Raw genomic sequence first — 24,073 nt, 5'->3', positions numbered from 1 at the left:
ATCAACTCCAATTTCTCCTGCCACATCTACATTATTCATGTTGGGCTGCTCCTATGCAATGCCAGATCAACCAGTCAACTTCATCAAGTGAATGAAAAGGTCTTTCAATCCAATTATTCTAAGCCTTTCAGATAAGACAACTTGCCGATTGAAATAATATTTCACTCTTTGTCATAAAGACGAAGTCTCTGCTAATGGCTTGATTTGACTATATCTCAATGTGAGATTGCTTCCAGCCACATTGATATGTGCACACTTTGAATTTGTTTTCACTTTATATAACCTTATATTCTATTCCTTATTGTCCTTTGGAAAGTATACCCAAGGCTCTTGTTATATTTCACCTTAAATCTCTGATCTCAGAATTTATCTTTCTTCCAAAAAATATTTGTTACATTGATCAAGGTATATACTGATGCAGACAAGTGAAAATCCTCAACTTAACCCCTGCATATTGTATTTCAAGAAATTCCTTAACTTTTAATATTATGTTCTGGATAACACAGTGGGAGTATTTTAGAGGACTTAGCATTCTGCTAGAGGCCCTGAAATCACTCCATGCCAACAGCAGCTGATCTCGGCTCCCTTTAAAACTTCCGTACTGGTAGGTTTATGTGATCTTGTTCATCATTCAGAGCATTTCTGCATTTGAGCCCCTGTAGAGCCCTAAACTTAGAAGTATAGGTAGGCCTGTGGAGAAGGAAAACAAAGAAGGCCTTGGAAAAATTATGTGATTGTCAATGTCTACATATCTAGCTTGTGACTGAGCTGGGGCTGGAATTCAGACGTTTTAATCTCCAGCAGAGATTTACTTGAATTATTGCAAACTTCCTACATCACTTTGGGGGATGAAGAGGTACACAAACTGGCTCATAGAACTATATCTTAAGTAAGGTGATCCTATATTTCAACTTGCTGGGAGCAATCCAACATGTCGTTGTCTAGCACAGTTAATATCTCCACCTTTCATTCTCAAAAGTATTAGTGTTTGCCTGTGAAGTATACATTTGCTCTAACTTGAAGATTTCCAAGAGGTATTTTTTTTGAGAATGAGGTTTTAGTTCTTTAAAATAATTCCTAATACTTGTAAGAAAATTTTACTTAGTTCATAACTTAGCTTTATCTTTTATTGATAAAGCGATCAACTTCAGATTTATTTATAAATCTGAGTTTTATACTTTCAATCTTGGACTTGGATGTACAGTTGTGCCAGGACATGACCCTCTTTTGCTTTGGCGCTGTAGTCCGCATCTTCTGTGCTGCCTGGCTAGGAAATGTTTCTCAATCCCGGTGCTGGGTTTTCCTTCTTGCAGCTCATCACTGATACCTGGAAACCTCCTTTCCCTATTAAGGGACAAGTTAGCATTTTTTAATTAATTTTCCTGGGTATTATATAACTGTTGGGAATGTTCCTAAATCCTTGGATGTTCTCTACCAATATCTAGAAATATGGCCTCAATTGTAAGGCTTCATAATTCATCTTGACGAAGCAGTAGTTTAGACAATGAATCTGACATTTCTAGTGCATTTTTACATGCATGAGGCTTTGCATGACTGAAAACTTAGTGTCAAAATGAGGTCAGAGCCTTCCAGTTGAGTACCTTCCATTCTTCTCAGAACTGAAAAAAGAAATACTAAGTCCAGCCCTTCTCCCAAATCTTGACTTTATCACCACACATATAAAACCTTCCCTAGCCTATTCCCCTTGACCTGAAGGACACCTTATTGATCAGTTTTTAAGGAGATTTGCAAACTACCAAAATAAGCATATAGGTGATATTGAACCCTCACTATATGAACCCAAACTGCATCTCCACTATTAACCATGTAATCTTCAATATGTTACTGAATCTCATTATGCCTCCATTTCTTCATCTGTAAAATGGAGATTATTATAATCTAAATCATCAGGTTTTTGTGAGTCTTAAATTATCTATAATATGTGAAGCAAACAGATATGCCATCAGTCCAGAAAAATGAGCTTGATTGGAAGTAACCAACATTCTATAAATACTGTTGGAATGGTATACTCACTTTCAGGCATAGGATAATGTATGACCAAGACTGATACAGCATAAGCTCTGTGCATTGAAACAACCATTCTCTTGGCTTCTATAATTCATTTGTTCTTCACCTCTGTAGAGAAATAGACACTGCTGAAGAGGAGACCAAAGGCGAGGAGGCTGAGTTTATATTACAGAAAAGAAGGCCACTGTTGGATATCCTTGTCCTGTTCAAGAAACTAGGAATAACTGAGCAGGCTTTCATGGGTCTAGAGATTAAAGAGGCGGAGTGAGTGTTTCTTACTCGATCAATGCATCAAAGCACAAAAGTGCGAGGGACTGAGAAAAGGATATTGAGAGGGATCTGAAAGCTGTTAGACACAGACGAGGCGCAGGGCTAATCTGACCGAATCAAAAGCTATCAGTTTCAAAGTCAGAAAAATACCAAGGTACTCTCTGAGAGGAAATTGAAATTGTAACACTCGGATACTACCGATCTCAATCAGAATGTTTGCTGCATTTCCAGGGTGTAGGTGAATCCACGGGCATCTGAACAATCGTGTAAAAAAGTAGTCTTTAGCATGAGCGCTCTCATTTTGGAAACAGCTGTTTCCCCCTGCTGAGGAAGCCATTGCAATGGCCATTCTGAGACTAACAAACACATCATTAAAATATAATACCTTAAAATAATCTTTTTAATTTTTTCATCTATTTTAACATGGAAACAGAAGAGCAGACATTGGAAAGAATTTCTGATCATGTTAATTTTTAAAAAAATTTTTTTCCTTAAAGATCTTATTTACTTGAAGGGGAGAGAGAGAGGTCTTACATCCATTGGTTCATCCCCCAGATGGCCATGTAACAGCCATGGCTGAGCCAATCCAAAGCCAGGAGCTTCCTCCAGGTATCCCAACCAGGTGCAGGAGCCCAAGCAGTTGGGCCATCTTCCAGTGCTTTCCCAGGCCATAGCAGAGAGCTGGATCAGAAGAGGAGTAGCCGGGACAAGAACTGTTGCCCATGTGGGATTTCAGTGCTGCAAGTGGAGGCTTAGCCTGCTATACCACAGCCCAGCCCCAGATTGTGTCATATGTTGGTGGAATGACCCATTTGCCACAAAATGAAACATAAGAACACAGCATGTTTAAACAACAAAGAAGACTAAGAGGCACTTCTTACGGAAATGACTACGAATCATATTCCAGTGGCTGAGAGGGCCGAAAGAGAGCAGAAAGGAGGCTCTTTGGTGAAAGGGCAAAGCTGCCCTAGTCACAGATAGAAGTTAAGGATAGGAAAGAACTCTTAATAGAAGAATGGAGGAGAGGACAAGGAGAACTCTTAGTTCAACTCAGTGACTAGGGAAGCAGCTTCTTGCCCTCTTTGTTCTTAGCTTTTAAATGATGTTAAACTAATAGTAAAATGAATATAAAAGCATAAAATACACTCACATAAATATAAAGACTACTTTGCCTAAACCTTCAAACAGAGTATATATGAATTACATATGGCATGAGTCTTCTACCTAGTGACCCTAGTTCACCCCACCTCATCCTGCAGACATGGGGTTCTTTGTCTATTTTGGAAGAGATGAGTGTCTTATTAACCTTAACATGCTGTTCTTATGAATTAGAAGTGATAGAAAAGTCACAATCTATTAACAAATGTAGTTAAGAAAGCACATGTTCCCTGCCAATATCATTTGTAATACTTTGATTTCTCTTACACCTTAAACCAACAGTGCTGTCTTTGGATCCATCCACATTACTTCCACCACCATATTAGATTTTCTTTACCTACATGGAACTCTGGAAATGTGCTGGGATTCCAAAGAGAAAATTTAAATTCCTGTGATTATTATAAAAAGAGCTATGAATATATTTCATTATGAATTCAAGGACTCTACTTGTTACCAAAATTTTAGTCCTTTATCAATGGTGCTGAATCAGAATAATGAGCACAAGGTTTGAAGATAAAGGAGAGAGTTTAATCTGTCCATAGATGAGGCAGGAAAATGACATCTCAAGAACTACCATCCTATCAAGTGAGGCATTTTAAGGGTTTCTGAGGAGAAGCTTAGCTTGGGAGGATATGACTGATGACACATCAGGAGTGAGAGGTAAGGACTCGGGAGTTTATAGACGAACCCTGAGATGACTTGTGGGCCCAATAACCGGGTGTTTGAAAAATCTCAAATGTCAGAGTTTGTAGAGAAACATGTTGAAGGATAATTTATGGCTTAATTTTTTGTTCGAGAAAACTTATTTTTATTTGAAAGAGAGCTTCCATATGCTATTTCACTTCCCAAATGGCTGGAAAGGCTGGAGCTGAGCCAAGCCAAAGTCAGGAGTTTCTTCTGGATCTTCTATGTGGGCGCAGGGTCCCAATTACTTGGGCCATCTTCTGCTGCTCTCTGAGGTGTGTTAGCAGGGAGTTGCACTGGAAGCCAAGCAGCAAGGAATTGAACCAGCAACCATTGGATGAAGGCACTGCAGGCAGTAGCTTTACTCACTATGCCACAGCACTGGCCCCACTGGTGTAATCGTTTTTTTTAATGTCTTCATCTTAAAGGTGGAACATAGCAGAATGTTCTAAATAGGTGGGTAGCTGAAAAATATTTGACTGGAATTTGAAGGAAAAACTGTTAGGAGCTTCTAGTGTTACATTAACTATAAAGAGGCCCACTTCCCCTGAAGTCTATGATTAGTAAGAGTTATTGAGCTTGTGGTCACCCACAACACATTAAACCCTGCTTAATTATCTGTACCCCATTATATGCCATTACACACCCTGAAGTTTTTGAATTCATAGGGTCTACCCTGGAGTCTGTGTTTAACTAAAGCAAGACTCTTTCCCATATCTTGGTACACTCACATGGTTGAGAAACATGCTCAGAGATCAGCATTTGTAGGCAACACTTAATACAAACCCATATTTTCTGTTAGAGCCAATGATGCCTTGTAACTATAGAAATTCAACCACAGAAAATTTCTCCTTGTCTTCACTTCTTGCCACTTACAAAACCCATCTATAATTACTTGGCAAATTGAGTTTCAGTTCTTCAATTTTGCTTAAGTCATCCCATTGTTTCAGTCATTCTGATCTGTTTCCACAAAAATCCAGTTAGCTCTCATCTAAGAATATTTTTACTTTAAATCATTATTGTCCCTTTGTTTCAGTATCAATCTTCAGCTTCTTATGATCCAAATTACAAGGAACATTGTATTTCAAAGAACTTATGCAATCATTATATTCTCTTAATATGCAGAGGGACAGGCATTGTGTTGCACAGGGAGTTGAGTGCTGTTTGAGACACTTGAGTTTCATATTGGAATGCCAGTTTGAGGCCCAGCCCCTTCCCTTCCACTGCAGTTTTCTGCTAATGCATGATGGGAAGTAGCAGGTGATGGCCCAAGTAGTTGGGCTTCGGCCACACACTTGAGAGACTTGGTCAGAGTTCCAGGTCCCTGTCTTTGACCTGAACCAGTCCATTGAGGGATTTGGGAGGACCAGCAGATAGAAAATCAGCGAATCACTCTATTTCTTACTCTCACTCTGCCTTTCAATAGATTAAAATAAACACTGTTCTTTAAAAACAAATACCAAGTAACTGTACTACAAAGTATTAGAAAAACTCAAAACATGAGGACCGATTTCATGGCTCTGTTAGGGGTCTCTAAAGAAACAAAACCAGTAGGATGGAGACGGTATATGAGAGAGGGGTGAGTGACTGTAAGGCTTTTATGAGCTTCTAATATTGTGGGAGTACCAAGTCCAAACTTTTACAGTGAAGGCCAGCAGGCTTGAGTCAAGGAAAGGAAGGTGTTACAGTTCCAGTCTGAAGTCAATCTCTGCTCTATTTATGCTTTCGGTGATTAAACAGGGACTAGCTTTATGAAGGGCAGTCTTCTTTAACTCCAAGTTCACAAAAAATAAATGTGACACTCGCCTACCAAACTGACACATAAAATTAACTATCACATGTTCTAAAATTTCAAACTAACCAATCAGGCTTCCTTTATCTTATATATTATATTTACACAGTGGTTTAGATTTGCTAAACATTAATTTCAACACAAATTTACTAAGCACCTACTTTGTACCAGACACTGAAGACTATAAAGACAAGCCACAATCTTTTATTTTGCTAAATCTTTTATTTATTTTTATAACTTTGTACACACATCCTTTACTTGGGAGTTTCTCTACCAAAGACTAATGCTGGCAAATAAAATCCCACTCAAATTTCTAGATTGCTAATAAACCTCGTGTTTCTTTAAATCATTCTATAATCATTACCATGTGTCTGAATCCTCTATATTATTCAATTGCATACTTACATCATATGTTAATTGTTGGAATGGATCTTTTTAAATACCTGTTTATGCATGGATTTGATTTTTTCAGAAATGTTTGCACCATCATTGCATTTTGTTACATAGATATGTATAGATGTACTTATGTATTTTTTTTTGCTAGCTGGTCATGAATATCTGAGGGAAAGAAATTTATCCCACAGAATTCCATCCAGCTTCTGCTATGTACAAATTGTTAAAAAGAACACCAGAGAATAAGGAGGCAGTAACTCTGCTTCTGCCTTGCTCAAAACATCTCTAGTCAGGGCTTTTATAACCATGAGGAAGAAATAGTTCCTGTGCTAGAACAGACCAATGGCATTATGTTGTCCACACAACTTTCTTCCACTAATTCCAGAATCCTTAAGTGGCAAGTCTAGTTCCCTCTAGAAGATTCAATGTTGGTTCTTTATCCACAGGAGATGTTTTCAGGGAAAGTAATAAACTAAAATTTGTTATGACATGGTGCAAGAATCCCACTAGATTTATCTTTGGAAATGATCTTCTTTATATGTCATAGAGCATGCATTATTTTCTGACTTTAGCAGACGATAATCAATAAAGCTGAATGATCCAGCTGAATGAAGGATCCTTATTCAGGTAATTTTTCTCTTTAATCAAATCCTCAGATTACATCATTTTATGGAATCACATATTTAATTTCAATAGTTTTCAGAATGAAAGCATTATCTTCAAGTTCTAAAACAAGTTTCTAAGCTCCTTATCTGAGACTTTCATATCTGTACTTCCTGTTTAATAGGATCATGAGATTCCACAGTTTGACACATGTCCCTAATCTGCAACATTCTACTGGTATTAGAGAATCATTAACATAATTAAATGTCATGCCTTTCAAATGATGTTGTAACTTAGCTAGTCCATCAGTCTTACAGCTGCATTTGAACTCAGTTCCCCAGATTGCCATTTGGAATTCTGCTAGTTAACATGGCCACTTCTAATGAGAGTAGACAAATTTTATTAACCTGACTAATAAAGAGGCAAGTTTATTTGACTTGGCAAAAGGCACTGATCCTGAGATCCAAATATTCCACAGGAACCACTTGTGTTTCCTTTTTCCTGGGAAAACTATTAGCATGATAAAATATGGTTTCTGTAGAAGGGACAGAATGATCAATTTAAAATAAAGCCAGAAGAATTAGCCTCATATACAGAGTGTTACAATCTGCTTAATTAAAAGATAAGGCAGGATATGTAGCATCTCATCTTTGTGTAAAACTCAGAGCAGCAGGAGGAAAGAAATAGTGTTACAACCTGGAAGGACCAAGAGAGCCAGTAAAAAAATTCAACTGACACAGAGGCCACTCATCAGGTGTAATTTGCTAATGGACTGGCACATTGAACATCTTGGAAATAAAATTAGGAACCAAATTCCCTTGTACTCCAAAGGTGCAAAGAATGAGTGGAGTTAATAGGTTTTATGGAAGCATTTGCTGATAGTTTTTTCTGACTGAATGTAAAGGCTACCTCTGTAATTGCAGAGTAATGAAGCCCAGTCCAGCGCAGGGATGGTAATGTCCAGGACGGGCAATGACTTTATCAGACATGGAAAGATACTCTAAAGTTCTTGATCCCAGTAAGATTTACCAAAAGGCACACAATTTTTGATTATGATGATCTGCTGAGATCAATGAGGAGGGTAAGACAAAGTAAGGAATGAGACATGCATATAAACAATGATTCAAAGTTATATTGTATACCTGAGACACACACATAACAAATAAATAAAATAGTCCAATAAATAATATATGTATTCATTTAATGCATCTTCAGATTGCTATTCTTTGAACATTGTTATCCTAGGTTCTAATTTTTTAAGATTATGCATAACAGTCTGAGACTTTGAAATTTCCAATCCTTTAAAACTATTTCTTACCAAGCATACACCAACATTACACAGAGTATATGCTTCTGAACAAACTACCTAGACTTCTCCCTGTGTCAGGATCTCTAATTATGAAGCATTTGAATTGAAAGATATCAGATTCACTTACAAAATAAATTGTCCCCCACCGTTGGTATAAAAATCAGAGTTAGCCTGGATGTCTTGGAATCTTCTAGGGAATTGAGAAATACAGAAACCTGGCTCTGTAATATAATTCTTGACTCGGCAGGACTGTAATGAGTTTAGAAATTGAAAATATCTTTTTTATTTATTTATTTTTTTTTTGACAGCCAGTTGGCGGCTTTATTAGGGAGCCGGGATGACAGAAGACTTAGGAGTTGGCGTTGGGGCCCTTCGTCTTGCCAAAGGTGGGCACCACGTTGACGAAGCGCCGGTTGTACTGCATGCGCCGCTTGGCGCGGCCCGTCGTCTTCTCCTGCTTGGCCACCTTGGGAGTCTGACCTCTCACTTTGCTGGCGCGGGCCGGGGAGCCGTGGACTTTACCTCCGAGCATGCGCCCGGCCACTTCCAGGGTGCTCAGTGCCTCCACGCACTGGCCCAGGGTGGCCTCATCCTCCAGGGGCGTCCCCGCTAGGAGCACCACTTGGTCCCCGGGGGCGATGCCCTCCAGCGAGGCTACATGAGCCTTGATCTGGGCGACCTTCTCCCAGCCGGTCACCTCGAGGGTGTGGCACTCTTGTGCGCAAACGAAAAACTGCTGAACTGAGGCCCCTACTTGCCGCTAGCACAAAGATGGAGTTCAGAAAGAGGAAGAAGCGAGGGCGCACATGCACTCCTAGCCTGTGGCGTGCTACCTCACTGCCTGAAAATATGTTTAGATGATTGAGATGTATAGGCATTTGAAAAATTTCCGTAGGGTCACATGAAGCCTTTGCAAAATCTTGGAAAAAACTGCTTAATCCCACAAAAAAAATTAACACATAAATAACAAAGATCTTTATATTGAGTTGGTATTAGTTTGAGTTTGTATTGTATTGAGTTTGTGCTGAGTTTATATTAGTCTGGCTGTAACAACAGACTGGTCTTCATCCTGACAGCTGGAATAACCTATCCACAAATTTTTCCAGGCAACCAGATTTGCATGTGTCAGTAAAATCAGGTAAACACACACACAAAGGCAACGTAGCCCTCTGTGCTTCTTGCCTCATTCTCATTTCCAAAATGTCTAACTTACTGATTACATTAAAAGATAAATGGCTGTTTTCCAAAGAACATAGTTTAGTGTACCCAGCTATCAGGATAAACCCAAGCTTTGGCCTATACATAGCATGATGTCATATTAACTACCGTGATACTCTAAATCCTATACAATGAACTAACTTTTTTCTGTAAAATAACTTTTTTTTACCTAGAGTCCCTAGCTTAGGTACTTAGACTAATGTTATTAATCCTCCCCTTGTTCCACAAATAAATTGAAACTATATGAAAACACTACCCAAAATAATCATTTAATTCTTAAAAAGGTAAAATTACAGCATTTTTAAGTATAACAATGTTAAGTTTCCTTTTTTACTATATTTATGATGTTAATATGAAATAATACAAAGAACAGATTCACTATATACATAAAATTTTAAGAATATAATGCTGATTCCATTCTAAAGCTTTTATTTTTTTTATTTTCCTTTGGTATGGGATCGGTTCCAGGATACTAAAGTCCACAGATGTTCAAGTCCCTTATATAAAATGGTAGGGTATTTGCATAGAAACCATGCATGTCTTCCTATATACTTAACTCTAGATTAGTTACAATATTCACTGCAATGTAAATGCATGCACATAGTTGTTATAATGTATTATTTAGGGTACAATGACAAAAAGGGAAACTCTGTACACATTCAGAGGACAAATATCACAGGCATAATTACATGGTACCTGAATGAGAAGTGAGGAAAACAGTGTTCAAGGAGAATTGTAAAAGGCTGCAGATCAGAGATGGCGAGAGGCTCCAGCAGGGGGTGCCTATACATCCATTCATTTAATGGGTTCATTATAAAGTGCTTGTCATGTGGTAAGTTCCAGTTTCTCGTTTTGGAAATTTTTGGAAACTTTCTTAAACGTTTTCAATCTGTGGAAGGTTGAATGTGTAGAACTGGAACATGCAGATGGGGTCAACTGTCTGTGTGTGTATGTATCCAAGTGGTATTTAATAGAAAAGAGTTACTGTGATTTGGGATAGATAATCTTATGGGTCTTTTTAGTCGAGCAAGATTATGAGATCAATCTAGGTAGAAATATCTCTAACACAGTGATATTGAATCTATCAGTTATCAAAGTGTTCAGATGGAAATTTTGAGAAGGAAAAGAATATTATAAACACAAAGCCTCATCTTCATTAGGAATTTGATAGTTTGTAAATCCATTGGTTAGTCGTTATCCAGAAGTTTTCCTTGGGAATAGTGTGAAATGAACTCTCACTGAATTCATATAGTATAAAAATGAGTTAAGTTTCCTGTGCCAAACAATTTTGGATGAATCTATTGACGTTTGGCCCTCATAGGGAATTCTATATGACTTGTTCGACGGAGACAGGGATTATGATGATAAAGGTAAATGAGAGGGATCTGTCACTATCTGTGTAGAATCCACCTTTGCTTCTATTTATCCACTAACTGATAGAACTTGCAGAAAGAGAAGATCCTGCAAATTAGGGAAAATTTGGGCATCTCCTCCGTGGTGTATGCTATTTTTTCTTATAAATACTGTCATTTACTTTCTTTGTCCACATCCCAATCCTGTTTTTTTTGTGCTTATAATTATAATTGAAAAATACTAAAATACTATTATGCTCACAATGCTATTTGCATTTTAACAAGAATCAAAAGCTTCCATGAGTGGATTACATTTTACCTATGGAATTTCAGGCCCCATACTGTACTTTATGTACAAAGAGCTAGTCTAGAATGTAAGGCTATGAGAAAGAACATTGCTTACCATGTGTGCCACAAGGGTATCCACAGCCATGTACGAGGGACAAATAAATAACACCTATGAGTTTGACTTAGTATAGCCATTCTAGAAGACAGAAGGGTCATTTAACTGGGAAATGATGTTTGTGTGCATGTGCAGGTATAGGGAATGGAAGTTTTGTTTTTAAATAGTACTAAGATAAAGATTAGTTTAAAGATTAAGAACTAGTATTAAGTTGAATGTGATTGATGGAGGGAAAGCAAGACAGCAGAATTTAGATGAACCAAAGATATGTAAAAGGGTACAGAGGAAAGAGAAGGAGGAATGTTTCAGGAATTGTGTATCAGTTAGAGGACCAAAGGAATGAGGGAAGATACGAGAAGTAAGAAACTAACTATGTAAGGAACAATGGTCTTCAGCTTATAATAGAGGAAATCAACGGCATTTTATGAAAAAAGCTTTGATTCTGTGTTGTCTTTTGGGTTACCAAGGACAAGACAAAATTTACTCATTGATTTTCAACTAGAAAACGTTCCAAAGATATTTGTGATGGTTGATGAGCAAAGAAGTCTTCATTTGACTGTAAAAATATCATCCCCACTCCTAGAGATTTTTTTTTTAAATTTCATAATGATAAAACATTAAAACAGGTGAACGAAGTGTTAGGTAACAGAGTGTTCAAGTGTCCTGACATGAAAGAAGATGGTTTATCTCACAAGCACATTCCCATGGAGATGATCTATAAACATCCATTTTTACTATGAATTTGACTCTTATTTGATTACCATATTTAAATTTGGAGGAAGAGAAGTCTATCTTGACCAGACAAGCTAGTTTTTGAACTGGATTGACCTGAAAATGATCAATCCTTAATCAGGTTATAGGTTTTTTGTGGAATCTAAATCTGTTCAGCAGCCTAGATTTGTCAAACTTGATCACTATGATTATAAAAACAAAATCCATGTAAGGAAAACCAAAATGTAATTTTGATTTAATTATCATGACATAGATGCCATGGAAGAGAAAAGCAAGTTTCTTGTCACAGTGGAGATGAAATGAAAACAGTCTTGTTGAGAAACTGTTTAAAAAGTCTAGGGTAGGCATTTGGCCTAGTGCATAACAAGGTGTTTGGGACTTCGGTATCCCGTATCAGAATGCCTAATTTCTAGTCTCTGCTCCTCTTCCAATTCTATCCTGCTGCTAATGTGCTCCCTGGGAGACAGTAGGTGATGGCTCGTGGACTTGGCTCATTGTCACTCACAAGAAAGAGCTGAGTTGGGTTTCTGACTCCTGGTCTGGCTATTGCAGGTACTTGAGGGTGTGAGCAAGTTGATAGGAGATCTCTTTCTCTTTGTCTGCCTTTTAAGCAACGAACATAAATATTTCTTAAGTCTGCTAAATCTCTTTTAAAGGCAACTGACAAAATTGAGGTCATCTTTTCAATTACTTTCTGTAGCAATGTATAATTAAGTAGAATTCAGTTACTGGAACATATAGCCATCATTATGCTTTCTGGAATAAAAATACTGGAGGGGTTAAAATTGTATTTTTTGCATTAGAGATCAAGGGGAAATTGAAATTAAAAGTGTACAGCTTTTTTCTCAATGATCCAGCTTGGTAGGAAATAGTGAGTTTTCTAGTTTTTAGAGATGTAGGCTTGTATGCATAGAATTTGAGGTACATGACTAGTTAATTTCATTTCTCCAGACACTGGAAGCACAATTAACCCCCACTGACCATCAAGCCCTGACTGTAATCTCTGTCCCAAGGAACAAAAAATAGAGTGCTCATGGTTTTAATAACGACAACCAAGTCTCGTGTCTACATAATCATATGGGAGCATTTCATATTCCTCAGATTAGGTAGGTCCTTAAAAATCTTGTAGTGCCCTGGAGTTGCAATTCCAGTGGAGTGTACTATATATACTAAATATGCCATATGTTTTAACTAAGAATGTAGTCTTTACTTCATTTGTACTGATGATTGTGAACAGCACTAGCAGACTAGAAAATAGTCTATCAGCCAGAAACCTATCCATGTATTTGTTTGAAAGTAAACATTAATCAGGACTTTATATTTTTTATTTTGCTTTTATCAGAGTTCTACATTTACACATTTAAACCTAGATAGTACTGAGGTGTATTTCAAAACATGATCTATTTTGACTTTTTCTAGATCCCTGTCCTGGCTTTTATGAAACCTCCAGGTTCAGTTATTTAACCTATGACAAAGCTTTGACTTCAAATTTCTAAATAATTACAAATGCATATGATTGATACTTTGATTAATAAACTTGAGATTTACTGACTTCCATAGTTGTTGGAAAGTGAGCTGTCCCACACCTCCATACAACTTACAGTCCTCTATCAGTAGCTCATTATGTCCAATTCTTAATTTATGTGCTTGGAATTTATACAAATATAAACCCATAATTTTTGTGTTGTGATCCTGGTAATGTCGTCTGTAGGATTCCGCCATACAGATAGAGTAATCATTATTCCCTAGATAAAACACAGTACCAGATACTCTATCATTTCCACTATCTCTGGAGACTTCCTCCTCTGTTTATCTTTCTACTCTTGGTCTTGGGAAATTTGTGGTGTGCTTTTGTGCTTAGGAAAACATTCTCCAAAAAACTAAATATTGACTTACAGTTGCTAGGATATTGAGTTTTTGCGACAGAAACGTTGCTTCAGATTTCAATTTGATATTCCATTTCATTTCCAAATCCTGGGTGGTTAATTAAAAAAGTCAAGTGGCTTTTTCTCATTTCTTCGTGCATGATCTGTATTACCTCTGTGGATCTTTTGGGATCTTTCACTTTAATTCAGATACTCTTCAGTTTCACAAGATTTTTATTTGATATGTTGACTACTTAATTTATTGGTCAGAAATACATGTAATTTATTGTGATTATATACTCTTATATTTCTTTAAAATTTTACTGCCATTTTTCTCCTTTTATTTCCTTAAAATACCTTTTATCTGTGGTAGATGGGCTTCCTAAGACTGATTCTCCTATTCCTTTTTGTTCTACTTTCTATAAGTATGTTGATTTTCTATAAAAAATCCTTTTTTTTTTTCTGTTTAGTTTTGTTTGCATCAGCTTTTGTCACTTCATTGTTAACCAATGAGTATTATGCAAGTTACAGATGTAATTTGATTGTCCAACACAAAATTATGGTAAAAGCCTATTGGATTTTACCAAATATTCATTAGTATAGTTTTACATCACTAGATAAATATGAACTAAAATGCTAACATTAAGTTATAATTTTACTTACCATAGAAACCATATTGCAAATGGTTGTTTCTGTTTAGAAAAATTAACACAATGTTAAAATTTTAAAGTCCATTTTAATCCTAATCTTCAAATAGATTATAAACATCAAATATAACTGGTAATTTATCAACACTGCATCAAGTTGATGTAGCAACGGTAGTTGAAAAAATTCAAAATGAGGAAAATAAAAGTCCAATAGAAGTCCACGTTTTCACCTTTATGGCAATTTATAGTGCTTTGGAAAAGTGAAATTTGTTTCCCCTGGGGAATGGGATCCACCATCAGCCCCCCTAATGTACTAATAGGCAAAAACATTCTCTTCCATAATTTTGAAATACTGTACAACAGATACTTTGAGTTAACCAGTTACCTGTTGATCTACAAAGTTGAAAAGTATATTAAATGCAAAATTTCTTTTTCATAATTTATGTCCAGATTAATCTTTTTAACCTCAGCAAAATAAAGCAAAAGTCATATTTTAGAAACAACTTCAATCTACTGTGAATGAAAAAAGTTTAATAAAAATGGCAATTTTAATATAAATGTAAATCTAAGCATATAATTCCAAATGGAAAGTAATTGAATCAAACAGAAAAAAAGGCTTCCCATATCTTCAAATATAGGTGTTTTACAAAAGTAACAGATATTCAGTTATATTTTTAAAATTCAAATGATTTTTTATCCTGCTATATCTTAATTGTGTCCTTTTTGCATAATTTATTTTCGTATCTAAAGCTATTAAATGTGTGATGTGTGTGTGCGTATGTGTATGTTTTTCATATCCTTACAATACTGTTAGTATAACTTCATTTCATTAAATATCCTTCCTTTTCATGTAAGCTCTGTCAAATATTTGATCACTATCTATTTACAATTAAGAATAAGGCTCTAGAAAGCTGGCTGGGAGCTCAAGTTAACATGTGCTGTGCTAAGGACTTGAATGTAAGCTGATAGGATGATAAGTTGCGTGTTTGCTTTTATAGATATAACTATCTATTGAAATGGCAGAGTCACAGAGGGAGTGAGAGAGGGAGAGAGAACTATCTTCCATCTGCTGGTTCACTCCCCAAATGTCCTTAACAGCTGGGGCTAGGCCAAGCTGAAGCCACATGGCTTCCTACTTGGATAGCAGGCATTCAAGTAACTGAGCTTCAAGTAATTGAACTTTCAGGTGCATTACGAGGAAGTAAGATCAGAGCAGAGTAGCCAGTAGCCAAGACACAAACTGGAAAAATTCTGATATGGGATGCTGACATCCCAAGCAGCTGCTTAACCCAGTGAAGCAAAATACTCGCCCACCTGGGAACTGTGTTTTAGAAGTAAGGGCTCCACGTTTTAGCATTTCAGACTTTAAGATACTTTGTCTTCAAGACACTGAGGGTCTTTAGAAGCCGTCTTCCAGTGTCCAGTTTGGGGAATGTATAGAATTGCTTCAGGGCAGTTGAAGGTGACAAAAATCAGTTAGCATTTAGTTTTTAGCGTCTAGTTTATTTCCTTGTTTGTTTTTGTCACTTTAGCTTTCCATGTCCCTCTATCCACCACTGTATCCAGAAATCCTGAGGCTCTCAAATACAATATTTTCAAAGAAAAAAATTTCTCACAAGCTAAATGGAATTTTAACCACATGGGTATGAGGTTGAAGGTGAAACAAATGGCCACATAAGAATGCCCATGGTTATTAAGAATTTGAGGACAGGTTTCAATTTATCTTGTTGTGGGGTCGGCGCAGTGGTGCACCAGGTTAATCCTCCGCCTGTGGTGCCGGCATCCCATATGGATGTCGGTTTTAGTCCCGGTTGCTCCTCTTCCAGTCCAGCTCTCTGCTGTGGCCCAGGAAGGCAGTGGAGGATGGCCCAGGTACTTGGTCCACTGCACCCACATGGGAGACCAGGAGGAAGCACCTGACTCCTGGCTTCGGATCGGCACAGCTCCAGCTGTTTGGCCATTTGGGGAGTGAACTAATGGAGGGAAGACCTTTCTGTCTCTCTCATGCTGTCTATAACTCTACCTGTCAAATACATAAATAAAAATCTTTAAAAACTTATTGTTGCTTTGGCTTCCAGGCTGGCCTCATCTTCCTCTGGACCATGTGCAATCAGCCCATGATTTTGTAACTTCTTTAGGAGAACCATGCTTTTTGTTGCTACCTTCTTCTATAGGTGCTTACTCTAGTCTGTTAAAGCAAATTAAGTTCTTCTGACCTGCAAAGTCAGTTAATAATCCTCTCCTGTCCTCTTCTGTCTTCAAAGATTCATAGCATTTTGTCTCTACTACTAGCTCAAACCTCAATTTAAATATATATATTTTACATAAAAAAACCACCCTAAAGTTGGTGTTTCTATAGAACCTCCATACTTGAGTCTGCCCTTCCAATGTATGGAAAGACAATTACTGACATAGGGGAGCTGGAAGAAAGCAGGTATTAATTGCAAAGTGCCAAGCAAGGAGCTTGGTAACTATTGCTTAATTCCTGAGCCCCTAAGGAGCTTGGGGTAACATTCTTACGGACTGACATTGGAGCTAAGTGGTGCATGATCAGCTCCTGTCCAAATTGCCAGTTGACAGGTGGTGCATTTGATCTTTCTCTGATTAGTTGGTGATGCCATGCTCTATATGAAATTCTTGTGATGGCCAGGTGGGCTCCAGTTGGTCTGGGGCAATACATATTATCGGTTGTTACCTTTTCCCGAATCCTGGACTTCCCCTGCCTAAACCTGGAATTCACCTAAACAAACCCCTCCAACAATACTGGCTGATAGTGTTACCTATTGGAGAAGCAAATGACTTCTTTAGTGATTAGAACCTTGTTGGGCCAGCTGTGTCACTCTGTATTCAGAAATTTCTTTTGATAAAGGACAGGCAAGAATACCTTGCACTAAGAAAGACAGATGAGAGGCTGGGTCCTGCCTTTACATTATAGGGGTTCTATCTCACTTATTGGCTTATAACTTCTACCCTTTTTGCCACCAATCAAAATCTGGAGAAATTTCTTCCCTTCAATTCATTAGGTTTAACCTAGTCAAGACTCAATAGTTTTTGCTCTGCGTTTTTTTTTAAGAAAAATGAAAGCACCATTGAACTAGCTGGTAATTAAGATGGCCTTTTCAGTTTTTAAATACAATTACTTTTCTTTTGAAAGCAGTATTTAGGTGACTGACAGAAATCCATTTCTGACTTTCAGTACAACTTCACTTCTCTCAAATCTATAGCAGTCCCTGGGTTGTTAGAATGTCTAAAATGTCAGGGGAAAATATAAAGAAAAAATCTCGTAGGAAAAAAGACTCGAATTTCTGCCTAACATAATAGTTTTTTTTTTATTTTCCCTCCAACAGACTAAAAGAAGAAAAATTACTTTAAGAACAGACAAAATATATCAAATTTTCATTAAAAGCATATTCATGTCAACATTAAGTAAGTTTCATCTATTGTAATGGGACATTTATGTATGTGCAAAGTAAGGAAATAAAAACAGAACAGTGTCTGGTGCACTGTAATCCATTTAGAATAAGATCATTATTTCCATAACAAAATCATAAAGCATTTCAGATGCTATGATTTATCACCAGATGATTGGAGAAAAGATTTCTCTATATTTTCAATCCTCCTCTCCAGTGCTTTGGTACACAGAGGGCTTTCCCATCAGAAGTTTACTAGTAGAACTCAGAGTAAGCTCTTAGAAAAAGCACCTTAGGTAAAGAGATTTTAGCCTTACCAAGTCATGTTCTATGAGAGTGCATAGAACAGTATGGATTGGAAACATGACAAATACTCCAATTCCAAATATGCATCCCAAGAGCATCAGTTCTAAAAGTATTGGGATAAATTATTACCTAGAGTTTTTACCATGCTAGAAATCAACATGGGAAAACACAAGTAGACTTTATGAGCCCACATCTTTATTAGAACTCTTTTGGAATTGAGTCAGCTGCCTATTTTGAGTCTGTTCACACAGCAATAGACACCTACTCATCTGAACTAGTGGCACAGGACACAATGTTGACTGGTTTATGGGATACTCCTACCTTTGCTGGAATCCTGAAAATGTATTTTGAGACAAGTTGAACTAGTCTGAGGGAAGTCAAGGAATATTGAAAGTAAGTCACCATTCCTTTCTTCTAAATCCTGCCCTTAGGAAATGGATATGAATTCGAAGATAAAAGAACTGACTATCCACATAGAGCAATGCTTTTATCTTTATAAAGTACTTCATGATTTATATTGCTGCTTTTTACCCCTTATCATAATTGGTCTTTATCCCAGCCACATGGAGTACTAAGAAGAAGGAATGGGCTTATTTATATTTCAGAAGGCTTTAAAGAATATAGGTGAGCTGATTTCATACACAGATAGGACTCATTTGCTTTGCTTTTCAAAGCTGAACATTTCCAGTTCAGCACAAGGCTTAGCCTTTCACATTTGTAGCCACATCTTGTCTATTTTGTACAATTTTTCCCATTCTATTTCAAAATTAATATCTACTTTCAATGACTGGCCAAAATAAATCATTGTATAATCTTTGGGATCTATTTACATATGTACCTAGCAGAGTTTCTCATTTGAAGTGTACAGAGGAACGAATAAAGATGCATAAAAAGCGGATACCTTCTTAGGAAACAAAGGCAGAGATATTTAGTGTTTAATTCATCATATCCACAGGCCTTTTTAAGGATCCATGAAGGAAGACTCATTCTTTTCAAATTATTTGTTTCCTCTATCTACTCATTTTTCAGAAAACATAGCAGTAGCTTTCACTAAAAATATGTTAATTTCAGCTATGCAAATCGAGAAGGCAAAGAGAAGTTCTATTTAAGATGTTTGTAATTTAAAGTTATCAGGCTGTGCTGTGGCCTAGAAGGCTAAGTCTCTATAGTGCCATCATCTGGGCACCGCTTTGAGTTCCAGCTGTTCCACTTCCAATCCAGCTCTGTTCTAATGAGCCTAGGAAAGCAGCAGCAGATGGCCCCAGTCCTTGGGCCCTTGCACCCACATGAGAGACCTGGAAGAAGCTCTTGTTCCTAGCTTTGATTTGGCTCTGCCCGGGCCATTGTGGCCATGTTGGGGGTGAACCAGCAGTTGGAAGATCTCTGTCTCTCTCTGCTGTCTCCTCTCTCCATATCTCCACCTTTCAAGTAAATAAATAAATCTTAAGGTAAAAAGTTAGCTGAATCCAAAAGCTTTATTGTTGAATTTACATGTAAAAGGGGAACATTCAATACCAATGAAATGATTATTCATTTTCAAATCATTAATTTATAAATAATCTTCTGGATTTAGTAACTATTATATAAATGTAGTCTTTGTCTTTAGACTTAAATACTCTGAATTTGAAGGCAAATATCCTCTTTCGACTGAAGAATTAGTATCTAGAGATAATAGGCAGCTTGGTCTAGTTACTGCACATTCTTTGTTCTTCATTCTAAGTAAATGTGAGATACCCCAGATCATCCTGTTCTCATAAGTCAGTGAACGTGTCCAGCTTTATGAAAAAGAAATTGTGAGTTATTGTGAACTTAGTATGTGCTGAACAATGGCGTTTCATCTTCACCGCTCTGAGGTAGGCTAGTCCCCACAGTACTTGATGAGCTGGTGCTTTCATGTTAAGAATAAAGAGAGGGCTAGCAATGTGCTTATGGTCCAGTAGGAAATGAAAGAGTCAGATTCAGACTCAGGTCTGAGGCTAAAGGTTCAATTCATATTCACTCTGTATATTATTCACTCTAATTATGAGTGAGGAAAGAACTACAGCTACTGACACTAAAGGTGTATCTGATATTACTCAGTAGTCCAGAGTCACACGGAAAAGAATCCAAAAGCTTAGTCTCATGGAAGAAGAAACTGCCACTTAAAACCTTGGATGTTATGAAGTAACAGGAGAGCGAAGCAGCAATTATTATTGTTATTCTAAAAGCAAAAAATAAGAACTAAAGAGGGGATTAAGGAAATGAAACTAGATACCTAAAGTAGAATCCAGATAAGAGAGGGCTAACATCCCAGCTTTGCAACTTAAAAGCTAGAGAACCGAGGCAACTTTCTTAATTTCTTTTCTCTAAAATCAATTTTTATTTTCTCTGAAATCTATCAGCACTCAGCTACGCTCTTCAGTAATTACAATCTGTCTCCTATGTCTGTTTCTACTGTACCATGTGTAACATCCTTCAAACATGATAGAATCGTGCTGGTTAAAAAGGAAATGGGGTGAGTGTGATGCAGCAGTTGACCCTATCCTGCTTCAATTACATCTTCCCAAAAACGCACCTACTGGGAGGCAGTAGATGACTCCTGTGCTAGTGTGCCTGCCAAACACATGGCATTGGTATTGGGGAATGAATCACTGAAGAGGCAGTATGTATCTGGTTTACAAATAAAAATGGCAATGATACACTAAAAATAGAAAAAATGGGGGACTGGTATTGTGGCACAGGGGTTAAGCAATCCTTTGTGTGGATGGTATCCTGATTGGAGCACCAGTTCAAGTTCCGCTGCCCTGCTTCTGGAATAGCTTCCTGCTAATGGGCCAGAAAAGGCAGTGGAAGATGTCTAAAATATTTACGCCCTAGCTCTATGTGCGAGACCAAGATGCAGTTTCTGGCTGCTAACTGGCCTGGCCCACCTATAACTGCTGCAGCCATTTGGGAAGTAAACTAAGGGATAGAAAATCTGTCTCATTCTCTCCCTCATTCTCCCTCTGCTACTTTGCCTTTCAAATAAATAAATATTTTTAAAAATAGAAAATAACATACAACAGTCTTTTGGCCTAGGATTCTAAAACCCACTTGGAATTCCTATATCAGGATTCCAGCTTCCTGCTACCATACTTTCTGGGAAGCAGCAGGTGGTGGTTCAAGTGGATGCTTGGTCTGTAACCTTGTGGGATAGCTGCGTTGAGTTCCCACCTCCTGGCTTTGACCTGGGACAGCCCCAGCCATTGTAGACATTTGGGAAGAGAACCAACAGATTAAAAACTCCATTTTTGTTTCTCTTTGTTTTTCTGCCTCTCAAATAAAATAAATCCTGCTTAAACATTTTCTTTCATCTGTAGCTGCTCTCTGTATGGCATCATAGCAAAAGTATCTCAAGTGTTTTGAAGTTTTGTATTTATCTCTTATGTCCTAATCTTGCTCTAAAATGTTGTTTAAATGAAATATAGAATATAGAAATATAGAATACATAACAATGTAACAGCATTGTGTTAAAGAACTCCAGCAGAAATGGAAGGTTTGATACCCCTAGAAGCTTAAGGATAAACTGTTTACTTGATCCCTCAATGTAATTCTGTCAGTAAATATTGTTTTTAAATATTTGTCTATTCTTTATAATCACTATATGTGTGGATGCATTACTCAATAGTATTTTTAGTTTTTAATATTTTAAATGTATACTACTATAACAATTTTGCATGTATTTGTGATTGTTGGTTTTACTCTGTTACTTTGGGATTCATCTATTTGATCACATGTAGCTTCAATTTATGTGGTCTGCTATGTAGTCCTCAATTATATACACAGATGCAAATTTATTTCTCCATTTAGCCATTAATGGATATTTGCATTGTTTCTAGCTGTGTTATAAACAAGGCTGCTATATTCCTTCACATATATTCTAGATGAGCAACTGATAGAAGTTATATGGAATATAACCTTATAAGTGAACTGAGAAGTATTTATATTTACTAGTGCTGCAAAAGTTTCCAGATTTTTGTATCCAATTATCCCACCAGCATATGATGAGAGTTTTCTTTATAAATTTAGAGATGTTGCCCTATTTAAATATTTGGCTTGTGTTTTCAAGCCATTAAATCAGCTTGCTTTTAAACCCCTTTATCTACTTTATTATTGCTACTGTGTATAGCATTCTACTGAAGATTATAATATAATTATACGTTTTATATATATATTTTTTTTTCAGTATCTTTTTGCTGATGGGTTTTAATTTGGGGGAGTTTGTACAAGTTAAGCCTTCAAATGTTTTTCACTATATTTACACCTTCAATCTGTCATGAAATCAATTTAATATATGGAGTGATAGGGGAAATCAAATTATTGCAGTAAAACTTGTCAAATTGTTCTTAAAATCAAATTTTAACATAGTTCTTTAAATCTTTCAATAGTCATTAAGAAATCTTTGATTTATGGGCAGGCTATTTTATGCCAGTTACATGATGTTTTGTCATTTTTTGTCTCTATTTTAGTGTTTAACGTGTATACTACTAAAATAGACACAGAAAAATGCACCACCATGTGCAGTTCATTGAGTGATTACAAAGACTATTTAATCAACACCCATATCAATTTCCAAAGAATTCTGCTACTCTTATACCTCCCCCAATTCTAACTCTGCAACTGCTTCAAAATTAATTTCCTTACTTGCACAACTGCAGATTATTTTTGCATTTTTAGAATGCAAGCAAATGAGATTTTTGTATGTTTAAGTTCTATTTGTGTTATATTTGAATATCTGATTTTGAGAATGGCATTTTATTGAATTTTATAAATAATGACAGTTTATTTGAAAGAATTATTTCCCACATTGTCCTCTCTAGACATTATAGGTCTTTCCTTGTTGTCTAAAAATAGTTTTGTGATAAATGTCCAGAGTAAAGCTTGGTAACTATTCATTGGTAAACTTCTGTCCTATGGATGGTTTTACATTTGAACACACTATATAATATTAATGAACTGGGAGAAAAGTGAGTAGAAATTATCCAGACTGAAAAAGGATAAAAATTATTTTATGGTATCGCTTGATACTTTATTACAGTAACATGAAAAATATACAAAGACAACACAGTCAATGTAGTTCATAGGTACAATCCTAATAAAATATGCCCTTCATTTCTCCATCTGTCTTTATCTGAGAAAAATGTTTTATACATATGCACACCATATGTATTTGGGAACCATAAAATTCATTCTTGTATGTATTTGTGTTACTGCCTGAATAGCAGAAAAGGACTAGAATGGAAAGAAGTTAAGGCTATAGTAGTATACACACTTTCAAAGTTATCAAATACTGTAGTGTAGAATCAAGGGTCATTGCAGTCCTCGAGCTGTATAAAAACAAAAGGCACATTCTGCTCCGCTTCAGTTTTCCCTAGGAACAGAATTTGAGGTGGATACATACTGAAGTCCGCTGGGAAATGTTCTTGAGATGGCCAGCTGAGGGAGAGTAGAGCTATCAGGACTAGTGACAGGAAGAAGTTAAACTGAAGCAGAGTTTTAAAGGCATCAACCAATCTCCTGGGATTGTAACTTTTGAGTTGGTCATATTTGGAGGAAAGGAGAAAAATCCTCGTGTCTGTGTTACTTAGGCACTGAACGTGAGTACCTCTCGAGCAGTGGGGATCATCATCGAGGGTCCTAAAGATAAGCTCAATGAGTATCACTGGTTGCCAACACTCTCAGAAAATTACTGAAACATACTTCAGTTCTGGAGTGGAAATCCGGCTACCACATACCACCGTTTGCGCTGCTATTATGCTACTACACACATATACAATTGGTACATTAGTAAGACTGAAATCCAACATCAGAATATTTTCAGTATTACATGGGTGCAAGAGTTACTGCTTTCAGTGAAAACGGATTTTCAGCTGACTTCTGACTAG

General features: G+C 36.8%; 1 protein-coding gene across 1 annotated transcript; it reads right to left on the bottom strand.

Annotated features, from left to right (window-relative positions):
* Positions 1-8,561: 8,561 nt before the first annotated feature.
* On the bottom strand, positions 8,562-21,395 carry LOC100343032 (ubiquitin-like FUBI-ribosomal protein eS30 fusion protein). Its single transcript, XM_070069515.1, has 2 exons — positions 21,285-21,395; positions 8,562-8,997 (listed from the first exon to the last, which is right to left on the bottom strand). The coding sequence occupies exons 1-2, from the start codon at positions 21,393-21,395 to the stop codon at positions 8,587-8,589; spliced, it is 522 nt and encodes a 173-aa protein (XP_069925616.1). The 3' UTR covers positions 8,562-8,586.
* Positions 21,396-24,073: the final 2,678 nt, after the last annotated feature.

This window comes from Oryctolagus cuniculus, chromosome 2 (assembly GCF_964237555.1).
Source record: "Oryctolagus cuniculus chromosome 2, mOryCun1.1, whole genome shotgun sequence".
Taxonomy (NCBI): Eukaryota; Metazoa; Chordata; class Mammalia; order Lagomorpha; family Leporidae; genus Oryctolagus; species Oryctolagus cuniculus.
Note: the sequence above shows the minus strand (reverse complement) of the source record. Positions and strands in the feature narration are given on the sequence as shown.